Raw genomic sequence first — 15667 nt, forward strand, 5'->3', positions numbered from 1 at the left:
CATGCCACCAACAGAGCGGTTTGCCTGTGAATGGACGCTAATGAAGGCACCTGCATGCAGCCTATTGCCAATGGCCCTATTTCGAGTGGCAAGCTCATTTAGAGACTTGACAATAGTGGCTGTTCATTTGGCCTCTCTTTCTCCTTCCCAACGTTGTCGTATTTAATCACTGGAGTGTCAGAGAGACGATGGCGTCACTTCTGTAGTTACAATGCAAGAGTGAGAGCTGAACGGACTTAATCATCCCTTGTATTATCTGTCATTATCTAACTCTCGCTCAATCAGCAGCAGATTGTGCAGAGGACACGCCAGATTGTCCTGTCAGGCGAGGGACCGCTGTGTTTTTAAAAGCTGCCCCTCATGGTATTTAAAATAAGAAACACCCATTAAGGTTCATTGGCCGTGTGGGGAGACTTACGAAAAAATTAGAGAACCTCTCAGGCTACACATGTAACAATGGTTTCCTGAGAAGGGAACGAGACGCTGTGTCACTTTGGGATGCAACCTCACTTCGGCAATGCAGCGCAAGTTTCCTTGAAGGGGAACCATGGATATTACAATGTTTTAACTATAGTAAGGGATCTGCAATGATAAATTAATCATTTTTGGTAATAAATACTGTAAATAGTATTTTGCTTGCAGACATTAACTTACACAGCTAAGTATAGTTAAAATCAATTAGTTACAGTGTCTACCAACAGGGGGTAATAACTGCAAAATCCCATTAATCCACTTTTTAGTTGACACTTTACTGAATCTGGATCTGTTATCAAATTTGAAAAAAGATGCTACATCCACACCAACAGGTGTCAGTATAAAATCACCAAACCACTGTGGTATCAGACAGAAATACATGAATGAACAAAATATTTTGTGCACCTTTAAATCTGTGTACGTTTTAAAAATTCTGCCTGACGAGATTAAAGATGTTGATGATATGAAGGCAGTTTTATTCCATAAAAGAGCAAAGATAAGATGTCTTACGCTCTGCACGCTGTGTGAATGATACAATGTTTTGAACCCCAAGCTATGCACATCGGCTGTTAAATTGATTTTAAGAGGGTGTTAAACTGAAAAGCCGTGGCATTGATTTGACCTACTATTGAAAGACGACAGTGAAAGGGTGTGGAAGAAGAGAGAATGTACCAGATGGTTTAGAAATAAGCCATGAGGCAGCAATGCTGATAATGTCGAAATGAGATGCATCATAAAATTGTATAGGATACAGGGCAAAGAAAAGAAATTCACTCAAATTCTGCGCCCCTCGAGCACAGCTGAGAAAAACGTTATTTTATTTGCATGTTTAGTGAACCGAGAGGCAAATAAGTGAATGTGCATCCTGCTGGAAATACAAATAATAATTGTAAAAATAAAAGTGTGAAGGTTTTGTCTAGGGATGACTGTTTAACACTGTAGGGTATGGTGTTGCCTCCAGGCAACATAGGTTATTTTAGTGTTTTAAATGAATTGAGATGCCCATTTAATTGAGCAATGCAAGCAGAACCGTATGCTTTTTTACTCCAACTAACAACTTAATCTATAAGCTTTTGCAATTCCTCATTTCAGGAAGAAGGACTTTTAATTCAGATCGTACGTAGATCTTAACAACATAAGATCCACAGTTCTATCTAGGTCTATGGTATCTGGAGACTTCCTTAGTAGTTAATAATATCCAAACGATGCCCCAAGTGTTATGTGTTTACTTGTTTACTCATTTATTTCACTGCACATTGGAGCACAAGGTGACTTTGACGTTATTGTTATCCCTCAATGGGTTTGTTTCAGGTCTAGAGATACAAAATTATTTCCTGAAGACAATTAATTTAAAACATTGTTCTGCGAAGCTTCTGAGGTTTGAGCGCGGAAAAGAGCCAACGAATCACATGAGATAGCCTACAATATATATAATTTGCCAAAAAAATTAATAAAAATCCCCATTCTACTTTGGTCCCATGGAGACCCAGGTCCTGAATGAATTTGAGAGTCTTATCAAAATGCAGAAAACTGCTCCACCCTTTTCTTCACCACATCCTTAATTACCTTATAGTCCAATGTACTTCATTAACTTAATTGATGCTTTTCTTTATGCGAAAACCTTCAAGATCTTTTGTTTTGATCAGAATATAAACTTCTGCAAAAATTTTGGCTTGACTTACATAGAAACTTGAATGATTTAGCACTGACTTGCAGCTCTTGTAGCTCAGTGGTACAGCATTGCATTAGCAGTGCAAGTGGTTATGGGTTTGATCCCAGGGAACACACATATTGCAACCTGATCTCACATATTTCCATGGTATAGTCACAGAATATTTTGCTCATTTATATGTGTCCATACCACAGACTTTCTTTTCCGTTTCAGTTTCATGTATTGGTTACTCAATTGTTTTTCCTATTTTTATACCATTGTCGCTTGGGTTTGGGGTAAGATTTGGGGTCTGGGTTAGGATGTCACTTTAACTATTGGTTTATACTATTTTTTTCCGAATTTTTAAACAATTGTAGCCTGATAATTGGAATTAGGTTGCCATTTTATGTAAAAGAAAGTCGTTCTAACCCCAAACCAAAGCGAGTCGACAATGAGATCAGACTGCATATTTATATAATGTATACTTTGTAATGCAATTTGGATGAAGTATCTGCCAAATGGATCAACGTAAATTAACTATCACCCATTATTTCCTAAATACACTAAAGGGACAAAAGTATTGCGATGCCCCCTTCTAATGAACAGGTTTGACACATGTTAATGCTACAGCATATAATGATATTCTAGAGAACTGCGTGCTTCAAATTTTTACAGTAATGGTTTGGGCAAGGCCCCTTTCTATTCCAACATGATGAAACCCCATGCAAAAATCAATAATCAAAATAAAAAATAGTCCCAAACTGTCACTGGGGAAGCAGTACCCTTTATAAAGATCCTTATATGTACCATTTGGGTACAGATATGTATACATTATGTACCTATTCAGGTACTAAAATGCACTCGTACCAGTGTTGACCTCTGAGGAACAAATATGAATTAGGTGCGAAGGTGTACTTTTTGTAAGGGTACCGCCCCATTGACAGCTAGGGACCATATATTGACCCTTTTTTCTGACAGTGTATTGTATGGTATAACATTAATATTTGTTTGGATTGGAATTACTGGAATAGATAAACATCTTGATAAGAAGGGCTGTGTCCCAAAACCTTTGAATGACTTAAACCTAGAAAATGTGAAAAAGAACAACCAGGTAACTTAGTTTTGGTAAATCATTCTCTGCAAGCATGTGTAAAAATAGGTCATTGAAATTTGGCTCCCCTTGTGATGTCAGAAGGGGATAATACCACCCCTTAGTCTGCACTATCCAACCAAGGCACTGCCATTAAGTGCAAAGATCAACTAATTTGCATTTAAAAGAACGACACATTTTTGCTCACACCTACAAAATGGCTATTTTAACATGTTATAATAAATTACCTATATGATATTTTGAGCTAGAGCTTCACATCTATCACAAATATTTATTTGACATATTAATAAAGTATTGTGAAATGTCCAATTTAAGGATGACACAAAATGTAACCACCATCCCAGATCTGTTATGATCCATTTGAAAAATATTATCAAAGGCCCTCATCAGCTTGCAGGAACCATTTAGAGATCCTCCCATCTTTCCGGACTAATTTAGCTGCTGTTTCTCTTCTCCCGCCGTTTGTCTGCACTAGCAGGTCCTCCTGTCGGATGAAGAGCGAACGGCCCATGCTGATGAAGCGCACGCTCTGTATGGTGTTAGTGAACGGCAAAGGATTGGCTGTTAATGAAGGCGTAGCTCTCCACGGGTACCAGACCTGCACTCACGGGATCAGCGCTGATGGACCCCAAAGCCGGTCAGTCTGGCGCTCGGCAATGTGGCTCTCCAGGTGGAGTGGTGAAAATCATTTTTACACCGTACGCCTCTCACGCTGAGCTAATAATTGCTGGAGATGGGGGCAAGATAGATCCGGAATACATTACCGTTCGCCCACAGAGTATGATTAATGGGCTGGTGGGACTTTTGCAAACCGCTGGCTGAACTCGAGTGGAGTGGCATGGTTGGTGGGCATGAGGTTAACGTGTGTGGGCTGCAGAAATTCTTCTGACTTTAATAAAAAGACTCACTTTATATAGACAGTTATAGAGACTTTGAACTCTGCCCTAAGGTTAAGATGTGGGCCAAGAGTTTTAACCACACGTGTATGTCTGCAAAGTAGTAACTCACCACTGGGGCTGGTTTCCCTCCTTTGGCAGTGCAGATCAGGGTGAGATTCTGGGCCTGGTACCGGCTGAACGGTGCCGGGGTGTTCTCAGCCACAACTGAGATGTTGTTGGGTGGAGCTGTGGGGTAGAGATACGGAAAATGAGACATGCACAGCTGCAATTTAAAAGATCTATCATCAGAATGATGGGAATAGCTATTTCCTATCAACCCTCTATAACACGCTTTGGTTTTTGAAACAGACTCTGAAATCGTGTGTATATCCAATGCCCTTTCATGTGCAGATGCGATGTTGAGTGTTGCATGGCTGGGGGTTTTGGAGCATGTCAGCCTAGCTTTATTCTGTCAATGAACGCCTTGCTTTTTACAGCAAAGAAGAAACATTATACTGAAAACTGTTTAAGCAAAGGGAAGGAAGTAGATGTCTGAAAGATGAGAAATTGTGGCTGGGCCGCAGGGAGCTCCAGCAATGCGTTAGTTGGTCTGCAAAGACCCTGACCCCAAAATAAAATGAGATACAACCACCTACATACAGTATGATGTGTGGTCCTGTGGGAGCTATTATAAGACGGAAGTCCAGTGTTACTACTATCTGAACTATAAAAAGCATCACTTGTAAATGCTGTTTGTGGAAGACGTGTATTGCTTTATGCATATAATATCAACTGACTATTATTAAGCTCCTTTCGGGAGCCCAATGAGTGTGTCATGACTTCAGAAAAGCAAGCGTGTATACTACTGCCTGTAGGGATCCATAGAAAAGATGAAGACTTGCTTTATGTATTGACATCTATTTAACACAGAAAGGAAAAGCTTTGAAAGTAAGTTTCTCTCTTTTCTCCACTTTCAACAGTTGTATTTAAAGGAACAGTACAACCTTAAAATAAAAATGACTTTTTGAATACAAACCGGAATTTAAGTCTGTCACACAAAGTCATTATCTAACTTCAAAAAGCTTGGAATATGATTCACAGCTCCAGTCTCTATTCACATTCATTGTGGAAAAATAGCCAGTCACATTTGAGTCCAATAGAAAAGCGAAAGTCATAATGAGAGTAACTTACAACAGAATTTTAATTTAAACAGATGAATTATTCCTTTGAGCCAACGTGTCAGTGAGAAAAATCATACTTTTTTTAGCTGTCCAGGTATGAAAAGGAGGTATGTATCACATCTGCGTTTTTTACTAGCACAGAGCGATTTATGATCCCCTGTCAACGTGCCAACGTAGGTGGGCATTGACTATTCCGGCAGCTGCGTGATCATATAAAACACTTCCCTCACACACCCTGCTGAGAGAAATGGATGATGCCGCTAGTCACTTTAGCATTTTTCGCATCTTGAAAGCTGGAGAAAAAGCATGCGATATCAGCACAGAGGGTTAAAAGTGAACCCGGCAAGACATCTGCTGTGAAGCTCTTGATCAATAACGCTTGCATACTAAAAAGGCGAAGGAAGAAAAGGATGCTGTATTAGGAGAGCAGCATGGGTAATACAAGTGTCACTTTAGGTCGAAATCTCTTTGCCACTCTCCAATAAGCGACCGATACAAATTAATTGATTAAAACGAAAGCGACGGAGAAACGTTTGACGGTCTGAGAAGTTCGGTTTCCTCTCCTCTTAATTTCTTATTGATGGCAGACGTATAAAATAAAATTAACCTCAGCGCACACTATTAGTTCTTGGGAAGAAAGTGGCTGGTCCTAAATTGGAAAATGATATGCTGTCACATGATTCTGCGGATGGGACTATAATACGCACCTGCACGCACATCCAAGAAGTACAACGCTGTCCCTAAATTGATAGCATCCCAGAGCCATAAAAAACATGTTTAATGTTCTGTTTGTTAAATGCTCACAGCGGTTTTGATGGATGAGACCCCATGGTGTCTGTTTATAGCAGCGGCTATTCAAGGCTAATTAACCGTGTGCTCTCACAACTGCTTCACGAAATGAGCCAAGCATACCAATACAGACCAAAGGCCGCCTGTGAAATCTAAAGGCCGCATCCTTGGAATTAGCAAGATTGGATTTCAGTTTAATGCATTAATGCCATTACTAAATTGTACCTCAATTATTCAAAGATTTGGCGACAAACTGTACAGCAATTGATTATGAAGGTGTGTAGTCTACTGTGCAAAGTAACACTCGTATATTTTTTCTTGCTGTGATGGTAAGCCTCAAGCAAAGATTGCTTTTCTCTATTGGTTTATTTGCAGACGAGTACCCATGATGCCACATAGGGTAGTTTTAAAACCCACTGAAGAGCCTGGAAATGCCCAGCTCTGTCGATGCGCCGACGTAAATTCCACTGAATTTGGAAGTTAGGGCGGGATATATTGAGTAGCTCCTCCCCTTTAAAATATCCAATAGCATTTAGTTTGAGAGCGGAATAAATAAATTCTGTTATCTGACAGATCTATGAAGTAGGTGTGCCTGTGACAACAGAACAAAACAAATATGTGACTTGAACAGCTGTCAGATCCATATAAAGCCTGTCAGTCATTTTGCACCTTCACAGGAATGACCATATATGGCAAACAGGAAACTAAAAGTTAGCTGTCAGGTTGTTGTGCAGAAACACTTTTTTATCCTGACTGGACCTGAATATAAACCACACCGACGTGTGTGCAGCCCCGCACCAGTCAGACACAAAGAAACCCTGGTGGCCTTGCAACCAATTGGGCCTGCTGCTCCATTTATTTCCATTTGTTATGTGACGATAACACCAAGGTAACCGCTTACAGTGTGCATTCAAAATTGATTGACAGGTCTGGCTCAATGAAAATTAACCTACCGCCAGCCACACAATGGCGCAAGCTCTCTTGGCAAACAAAGGTGGGTGGAGTATAAAACTCGATGCCCACACGTGAGATAGTTCGGATCTTCTTGTGTCCATTCGCCCCAGGCCACTAATATTATACCTGACTTGTGTCTGAGGTACACATGAAACTTTTAGACCCAAACCAGCTCGGATCATGGGTCAGAACTCTTGTTTTTGGATTTAAGTGGACCCGTGAAGACCTCTAGTACCACCTACAGTACACAGGGTCAGAAAGAAGTTGCGTTTATTGTTCAGGTTCTCCACCTGCAGGCGACGCATGAAATTGTAAAAATTGGTTATCAAGATACTTCCACACTGTCCCCATGTGCCACTGTACAAGTAAACAGGAAGTCCTGCTTGAAACTCTATTGGCTATTGGCTATACATATACATATTTGATTATTATGCAATCAGATACATTTTCTGAAAGCACAACAGTCTCTGTGTTAATTTTCTGCATGTCTACATATCTACTTTAAAACAGAAATATCAAAACATAAAAAAAAATCACCTTTAAAGGAAAACACTACCGTTTTTCAATATTTTACTATGTTCTTACCTCAACTTAGACAAATTAATATTTTTTATATATTTATATATTTAAATAATACTTATTATTTAATAAATAATTATAATATTTTTTATGCATGCACTTAATCTTTGTTCAGCACGTCGTGAATGTGTTAGTATTTAGCCTAGCCCCATTCATTCCTTAGGATCCAAACAGAGATGAATTTAGAAGCCACCAAACACTTCCATGTTTTCCTTATTTAAAGACTGTTACATGAGTAGTTACATGAGTAAGTATGGTGGCACAAAATAAAATGTGGGGATTTTTTTAAGCGGATAAAAATGAGAACTATATTGTTTGGCGGAAGAGCACTTAGTTTGCAGAACTTTGACCTCGGAGCGCAGTAACATCATCACTTCTGACTACTCCCTCTCTCGCTCAAACTTCCATCAATGCGCCTGAGGTCGAAGTGCTGCAAACTAAGTGCTCTTCCGCCATACAATATAGTTCTCATTTTTTATAAATTTTTTTAAAATAATCAAGTTTTATTTTGTGTCTTTAAATAGGGAAAACATGGAAGTGTTTGGTGGTTTCTAAGTTCATCCCTGTTTGGATCCTAAGGAATGAATGGGGCTAGGCTAAGTTGAGGTAAGAACATAGTAAAATACTGAAAAACAGTGGTGTTTTCCTTTAAAGTACACTTCAAAAACACAGATACAGGTTTGTGCTTTCAACATGAGATAATATCAAGATGTTATGCTTCAAGACAGATTCATAATAAACTACAAAGGCAGTCTTTATTTTAATAATAATCCTTGTTGGGATGTTTGAAACGATTAAAAACTGCGGCTGCCATGCTTGGCACACAACAATACCTTGTTTAATCCTTTGCCGGATTAGAAATGTTGCTCGATGTGGTGGCATTCGTGCCTTTTCACACTCAATTTAATTACACGTACAAGGTTTCTTGAGCGTTTTGTGAAATTTGGTGCACTGAGAGAGAAAACACATCTGGTGAGAGGTGGCCATTTTGTCTTCCTTGAATGAACGTATGTTGTAATAATTTGTCAAAATATGCTATCACAAAGACTTCAAAAAGCAAATACAAGACTGAATGTGTATCCAGGGAGTCATTTTCAGTCCCAAAATGATCTAGTTGAAAAATAATCATTGCTTCTCTGACTGTGCACTTTTATTTCCAGAGTAAACAATGGTTTCAATGAAAAGCAACAAAAATGGCATTTAATCTGCAAGGAAAAAACACACAAGTGGACTCAATACAAACATAACTTCATTTTAATGTATGCTACCTTTATGAGGTATTTGTGATATATTTGACCTTTTCTTTTTTTTGTCACAAGTTCATTTCAGTTCTGACTGGCCCTGAGGTAAATCATTGCGTCCTGCCCACAAAACCGAGATGAAGTCTTAAAAAATCCTCAATAAATCTGATTGATTGTTTGGCATACTGGTGTTTTACGATGTCTTACAAGATGAATTATTATTATACTGTACATAAATGGCACAACACAAGCCTGGGCCGCCGGCAGATGGGTCAGGAAACCAGTTTGAAAACAGTCATTATTTTCTTTGCTGAAAACACGTTTCAAGGATGTTACGGTATTTTTACAGCAGTCATAAAAAAGAAAACTTTACCACCCTGAGATTTAATAAATAAGTACAGCAAAAAATACTCCAATAGGCAGGAAAAGCTTGCAAACCCTCCTAAGGCACTTGACCCTGTCACCGGGCCACGCTCCCCTTAAGTGCTTCTTTGAATTTCATGCCTCCTTCTAAAAGAGCATGCAATAAATGTTTCACCACTCCATCGCCATGTTTTCACCCTTTTCTCCTCTTTAAAAAAGTGTGTCAACCATCTCCCCCTAACATAATCCACGCCGCAGAGCCATTCATTCTAATAGGGGCGGCTGTATTCCTTTTGCAGCGCGATAGCCTGGAGCACCATTGCTCTCTTTACAAAATAACAGCAAATAGGTTTTTCTTCATTCGAGGAATTTAGCTGAGCGTCCCCTGCAGATAGATTTCATTGGCCTGGTAATTAAAGGATTTAGTGGTCCTTTGAGACTGGGAAAGGGAGGTGGGGGCTTCAATACCTCCCCTCACCATCCTTTGACATCTGTTACTGAGATGTAATAGGTCCTCAGTCAAAACACAAGAGACAGAGGTCAAAGCTGTTCACTTTTTTACTTCCTAATGGAACAATTAGGCGCATAGTAAGTCCAATCGAGACTAATTAATCAACGTTTGCATTTATTTCATCAAACTGTTTATCAACAATTTTAATAAGAGCAGAATGAATGTAATGACAGATAATCACACAAAACCACCGATGCATTTGATTAAAAACCTTCCTGATTAATTCAGTGAACTGTCTTAAAGAGCAAACACATTATCTAACTTCGGCTGTAATTTATGATAGCACTAATCTTATCACACATTCTGTAAAAAGTCTTAATGTTGAAGGTTCTGCTTGTTAATAGTTAAATAGTGAAAAGCTTGTGTTTGTGGGTTCAGTTCAAAACAAGAGTAAATGTAATTGGAAATGGAAATATATACGGTACAAATACATCCCTGCTGTTTCGCCACTGTGCACTGCGAATGAGGCACTTAACCCCAGGTTACACCAAGGAGGCTCTCTAAAAAAAAATGAATGCATTATGAGCTGCTTAGAATATACAAGGCTAATACACTCATTTCCCATGCCATTGAGAAGACACTTGTGTACCCATGTCTACAATCTACAATATCTTGAAAACACAGATTGTTTTCAATATATTTACACTTATGCATTTGCCAGACACTTTTATACCGCCCCAGTGACAGCTAGACCATTTCTTTTGAACAGAGTACTGTGCATTCAATGTACATTTCATTTAATCTGAATGTATGTTCGCTGTTATTCGAACCCATTACTAAAATGTACATAAATTTTACATTTGAAATATGTTACTTTATTTATGGTACTTTGTGACACTATCTGTGAAATCCAGGCTAAAGTAAGCTAAGTTTGATTTCAATCATTTACAAGGCCTTACTATCAAGGTTATATTTTAAAGGGGACATTTCACAAAACTTTTTTTAAGATGTAAAATAAATCTTTATTGTCCCAGAGTACTTATGTGAAAATAGCTCAAAATAATAATTCATTATAGCATGTTAAAATTGTCACTATGTATGTGTGAGCAAATGTGGGGATTTTGGGTGTGTCATTTTAAATGCAAATATGTTAATCTCTGCACTAAATGGCAGTGCCGTGGTTGGATAGTGCAGATTAAGGGGCAGTATTATCCCTTTCTGACATCACAAGGGGAGCCAAATTTCAATTACCTATTTCATGCTTGCAGAGAATGGTTTACCAAAACTAAGTTACTGGGTTGATCTTTTTCACATTTTCTAGGTTGATAGAAGATTTTCAGATTTTCATGATATGTCCCCTTTAACAAAATTTTCTTTACATTGTGTAAAATGATTTTTATGCAGACAACAGTAAATCACAAAAATACTTTTTTTAGCTGGGTTTTCACAGCAAGGTCACGTTTATGAATTCTGCCATGAACAACTTTTGAAAAGTTAATAAATAGGCATGTTTCTAGTCAGAGTGATTGGTTTCTATGTCTCTTGAATGTTGATGATTTTGTGCTCTTCACAGCCAATAAACACAACACAGAATACATTATGGTTGGCAGAGACCATGTTTATCCTCAGTTCAACTGTAGTATCTAATATTGTGTGTATTTTTCCAACCTGCACACGGTATGAAGGTATCTGCCTTATTTTCCAAGCTAATACCAATTCCCAGATAAATGTGCACAAAAATATTGTGGAGCTGGAATCACAAAAAAGCAGTTTAGCAGCAGTTTTGCCTCTTTTATAAGCAGATAAGACTTTCTGGTTTTTGGTAATCTAATTAGGCATGATTATAAGCATTTTACCTTTTCCATTCCGAACAGTTTTTCCTGCTGTGTGCAATTACAGCTTTAATATTTTAAGTCTAATTTGAAATAAAGTTTCTTCTAAACACATCATAAAAATATTTTTGTACTATAAAATCTCCTTTCTCTATAAAAGGAGCATCATGGTTTTATATAAAGCAAAATTTCAACCTAGTTGGGTAAAATACAGATACACTATGTTGGGTTTAAATTAAAGGTGACATAGAATGATTGAACGGGGTTTTATCCTTGTTCTGTGATGTGACATGTAGACAAAAAAAAAATTAGTTTGGGTCTATTATGCCTTAGAAGCTTCCTCAAAACCTCTCTCAGATAGCTCTGTTAGGGTGGGGGATTTTAAATAAGTAGTTTTGCACCTATTTGGCTCCCCCTACTGGCTTAATTTGCAAACTTTGCTGCCACTCAAAAAATTTTAGCCAATTATTTAAGTGGAGGGGCAGTTAGATGCCTGTGATGTCATAAACATCAGTTTTTCAGATTGGGCCGTTTTCTGGCTGACATTTCTAAAAGAGGAATTTCTATGAGACTGAGATTTTTAGCATATCTAGCACTTTTTGTATGTTCGTGAATGCGGGTAGACTACCATTATTCGACAAAGGTTAAAATGGTTTTTCATTCTCTGTCCCCTTTAACCTATTCTACAGTAGGTTTTTTCAACTCATGATAAAGTCAAATATGGATATATTCTTGGTTATTTTAAACCAACAGTTGGGTTTAATCACATTTTACTCAATCATGGATTAAAAAAGTCATCGTCATACTGTGTGTTGTGTTTAAATTGGCAGTCTCTAACATGAGAAGCGTATTGTTTCTTAACTTGCTGACCAGTGAAACCACCATAGTTAACCTGCATTATTTCAAAGACCAACTAGGTATTTCAATGAAACTAGCCATTATGAAACATCACGCTGGTGTATGAGGATCAGTATCCTGTAACAGTAGAATAATGTTCTCAATAATGAAAATGTCAAGCTGTGTCTTGCATTACTTTTTACAGATGCAGCTCTCGTAACAGCGGATTACTTATTCAAGACTTATTCAAGGTCCACTCCTTCATGGCATGGCAAATTTAAAGGATACATCCTCAAGAGTTCATTTGATGTCTCCTCCCTGTGAAGTAAACACAAGCTAAAGCACGAGAACATCTGAGCAGCAATGTATTATTCACAGTCTTGAATGACATAACTGTTCATACTTTGAAATGAGGAAGAACAGATATATTTTCATTCAGTTTGAACCCAGATGCAGAGACTCGCTCAGAAAGTGGCTCTGCTTTGACTTTAAAACTAGTCTACAGCCATCAGTCCATCAGTGCATCTAATAGTCCATCTGAAGAAACCAACAATGTACAATGTAGTGTGAGTACTGCTCTACTTCTGACACACTACAGCTCTGCCATGTTCACAATATTGCTCAAACCCACAAAGAGGATTTCAGATTGTTCTGTTGAAACCATTTTGGAATGCAAAGGTTACATTTTTTTTTTGTAAATATCTACTTAAAAATACTGATTTTTGATTTATTGATAATGAATGACACATGTTAAACCCAGCATTCACTTATATGTTTTTAAAATAAAAAAACCTGGTGACATTAGTTCAACCTTTTAGCGTTCCAATGGAGGAACACTGCATTATTTTACAGAAAACTTCATGACATACAATAAGTCAATAACAAAAAGCTAAACATGCCACACATCTTTGGAAAGCTGAGATTCTTATGATTCGAATGACATAATCCCTTTTAAGATACAATCAACACAGCAGGTACAATTGGTGTAGTTCACAGGCAGTTTTTATAATTTTTCAGAAACCGCCATGTCATTCAAAATGTTGATGTGTTTCTTTGTTCAGTCGAGAAGAAATTATGTTTTTTAACATATGTTCTCATTTTAATGGACTTTAATGGACCCCAACACTTAACAGTTTTAATGCAGTTTAAAATTGCAGATTCAACAAAGCTTCAAAGGACTCTAAACGGTCCCAAACGAGGCAGAAGGGTCTTATCTATTAAACGATTGTCATTTTTGTCAAGAAAAATAAAAATTATGCACTTTTAAACCACAACTTCTCTTCTTCCTCCGGCTGTGTGACGAGCCATTGCGACCTCACGTAATTGCGTAATGACGTAAAAGGGTCACTTGTTACATGTATGAAACGTACATTTGCGGATCATTTTAAACAATAAACTGACACAAAGACATAAATTATTATCATTCCACATACAACAACATCGGAACGGTCCTCTTTCTCCACACTTGGGGCGTAGTTTTGCATACGTCACCCGTGACCTCTTGACGTGATGATGTATTATGTGAGGTCCCGCTGGCACGTCTCAGGACCGGAGGAAGACGAGAAGTTGAGGTTTAAAATCCATATTATTATTTTTATTGCCAAAAATGACAATCGTTTCGCTAGATAAGACCCTTATGCCTTGTTTGGGATCGTTTAGAGTCCTTTGAAACTGCAATTTTAAACTGCATTAAAACTGTTAAGTTTTGGGGTCCATTAAAGTCCATTAAAATGAGAAAAATCCTGGAATGTTTTCCAATATTAAATAAAAAAACTTAAATATGAATATAAAAAAGACAATGTAACTAAAAAACTGAAACATATACAGTGCATAGTTTATTATATTAGATTAGTAATGAGTAATCTAAGCTAAGAAACCAGCACCTTTTTCTAAGTGTAATACAGCACCTGCATAACCATAAGCCTTACGCAAGTTCCTAGATTTCCAGGTTGGACCAGTAAGCCTATAGAAGAGACAGCAGGCCTGAAATACCTATGAAAGCTCAATTCCCTCTATAGGGAAGAAAAGGCTCAGACGAGCAGCTCTGAAACTAGAGTCAGCCCTTTGAAATATTGTTCCCAAGACGAGCGGTGCCACGAGATAAAAGGCTCTATAGCGCTTTTTAATCACATTGCCCATTGTGCTTCAAGCATTTGCATGTGCCCCACGCCCTTTCCATTTGCATTCGTCATTACTGTGCTGTCAGGCCTTATCGAGGTTTCTTTTGGAGTGTGGGGAAGCCTGCTGCCGAAAACGGAGCTCTGTGACGGCCAAGAGCTCCAAATGCACTTTGTCTGTTGGATGGAAGACAGGGCTGACGGACCGTGCCAAACGCCGGTGTCACTTCGAACAGGTTCACCAGTTACAGAGCTCATTAATCACACTCACGTCATTAGTCGACGTTGGTTGCCACGTGGGGACACGTGCGCGCTCCCGCCTGGGCCCTTTCGACCGTTTAGCGGCGTATTCTTTCATACATATCACCCTGTGGTGAAAGCCGTCAACTGCGTTGTGTCTTTTGTTCAAGCTGTGCTTCTATAGATACTTGGACCTAACGAAAAAGCTCTGAACGTAAAGGCCCAGGGCTATTGTTATTTAAATGTCACACTAAACAGATAATTCTCCTTTAAAACTTTCCATTGCGAAAAGTTTCCACTATTCAAAAAGAGAAGTGAGACGAGGTGGGTCGAATCATTCTGTGCCTCACTTGGAAACGCTCGTTCAACTTAAAATCGGTCACACAAAAGCGATTCTTGTGAGCCTGTTCCCACATGATAGGAAATAAGATTGTGTCATGGGTATATGCAGACTTACTGTCAATTTCCTTCTTTGAAAACCCTTGGCCGCTAAAAGAAGCCTTGCAGTTGGAATGCGGCAGATTTAATGGAGATGGGTTGGAAGTGAGAGAGATAAAGGAATGCAATGGAACAAGGGACAAAGAATAAAAGCACCAGAGAGTGGCAGATGGGCACCCAGTGACTGCAATCGCCATCCGTAATGCCATGGCTGGCACTTGCAGTCCTAAAGTCGACGATTATCGGATGGGGGGTCTCAATCACAATCTGCTTTCATTTGGCTTTTTGATTTCACCCACCCTTACTTATAGGCAGCTGGGTAATTTACAAAACCACTACACTCCAGTTCCTTTAAGATCCCCTAGAGACTCGGGAGAACCAGACAAATTGGTTGATCAGCGTGGTTGTAAGGCTTGGTCCAGACACCTTTTTATATCACCTAATTTACTGTCCAGGGAAAAATGGGGCCATAAACTTATATGAGGCCAAGGAGAGTTGGACCGAATCACTGGGATCCATCAATTCAATTCT

General features: G+C 38.6%; 1 protein-coding gene across 2 annotated transcripts in view; it reads right to left on the bottom strand.

Moving 5' to 3' along the window:
- The window catches only part of igsf21a (immunoglobin superfamily, member 21a), a 278509-nt gene that overhangs the window by 37391 nt on the left and 225451 nt on the right, over window positions 1-15667 (bottom strand). For both annotated transcript variants that reach the window (XM_065241167.2, XM_065241166.2), the window contains exon 5: window positions 4245-4360. In XM_065241167.2, the coding sequence (XP_065097239.1) occupies window positions 4245-4360 (116 nt within the window). The remainder of the gene's footprint in view (window positions 1-4244; window positions 4361-15667) is intronic.

Source organism: Paramisgurnus dabryanus, chromosome 14 (genome assembly GCF_030506205.2).
Source record: "Paramisgurnus dabryanus chromosome 14, PD_genome_1.1, whole genome shotgun sequence".
NCBI classification, from domain to species: domain Eukaryota; kingdom Metazoa; phylum Chordata; class Actinopteri; order Cypriniformes; family Cobitidae; genus Paramisgurnus; species Paramisgurnus dabryanus.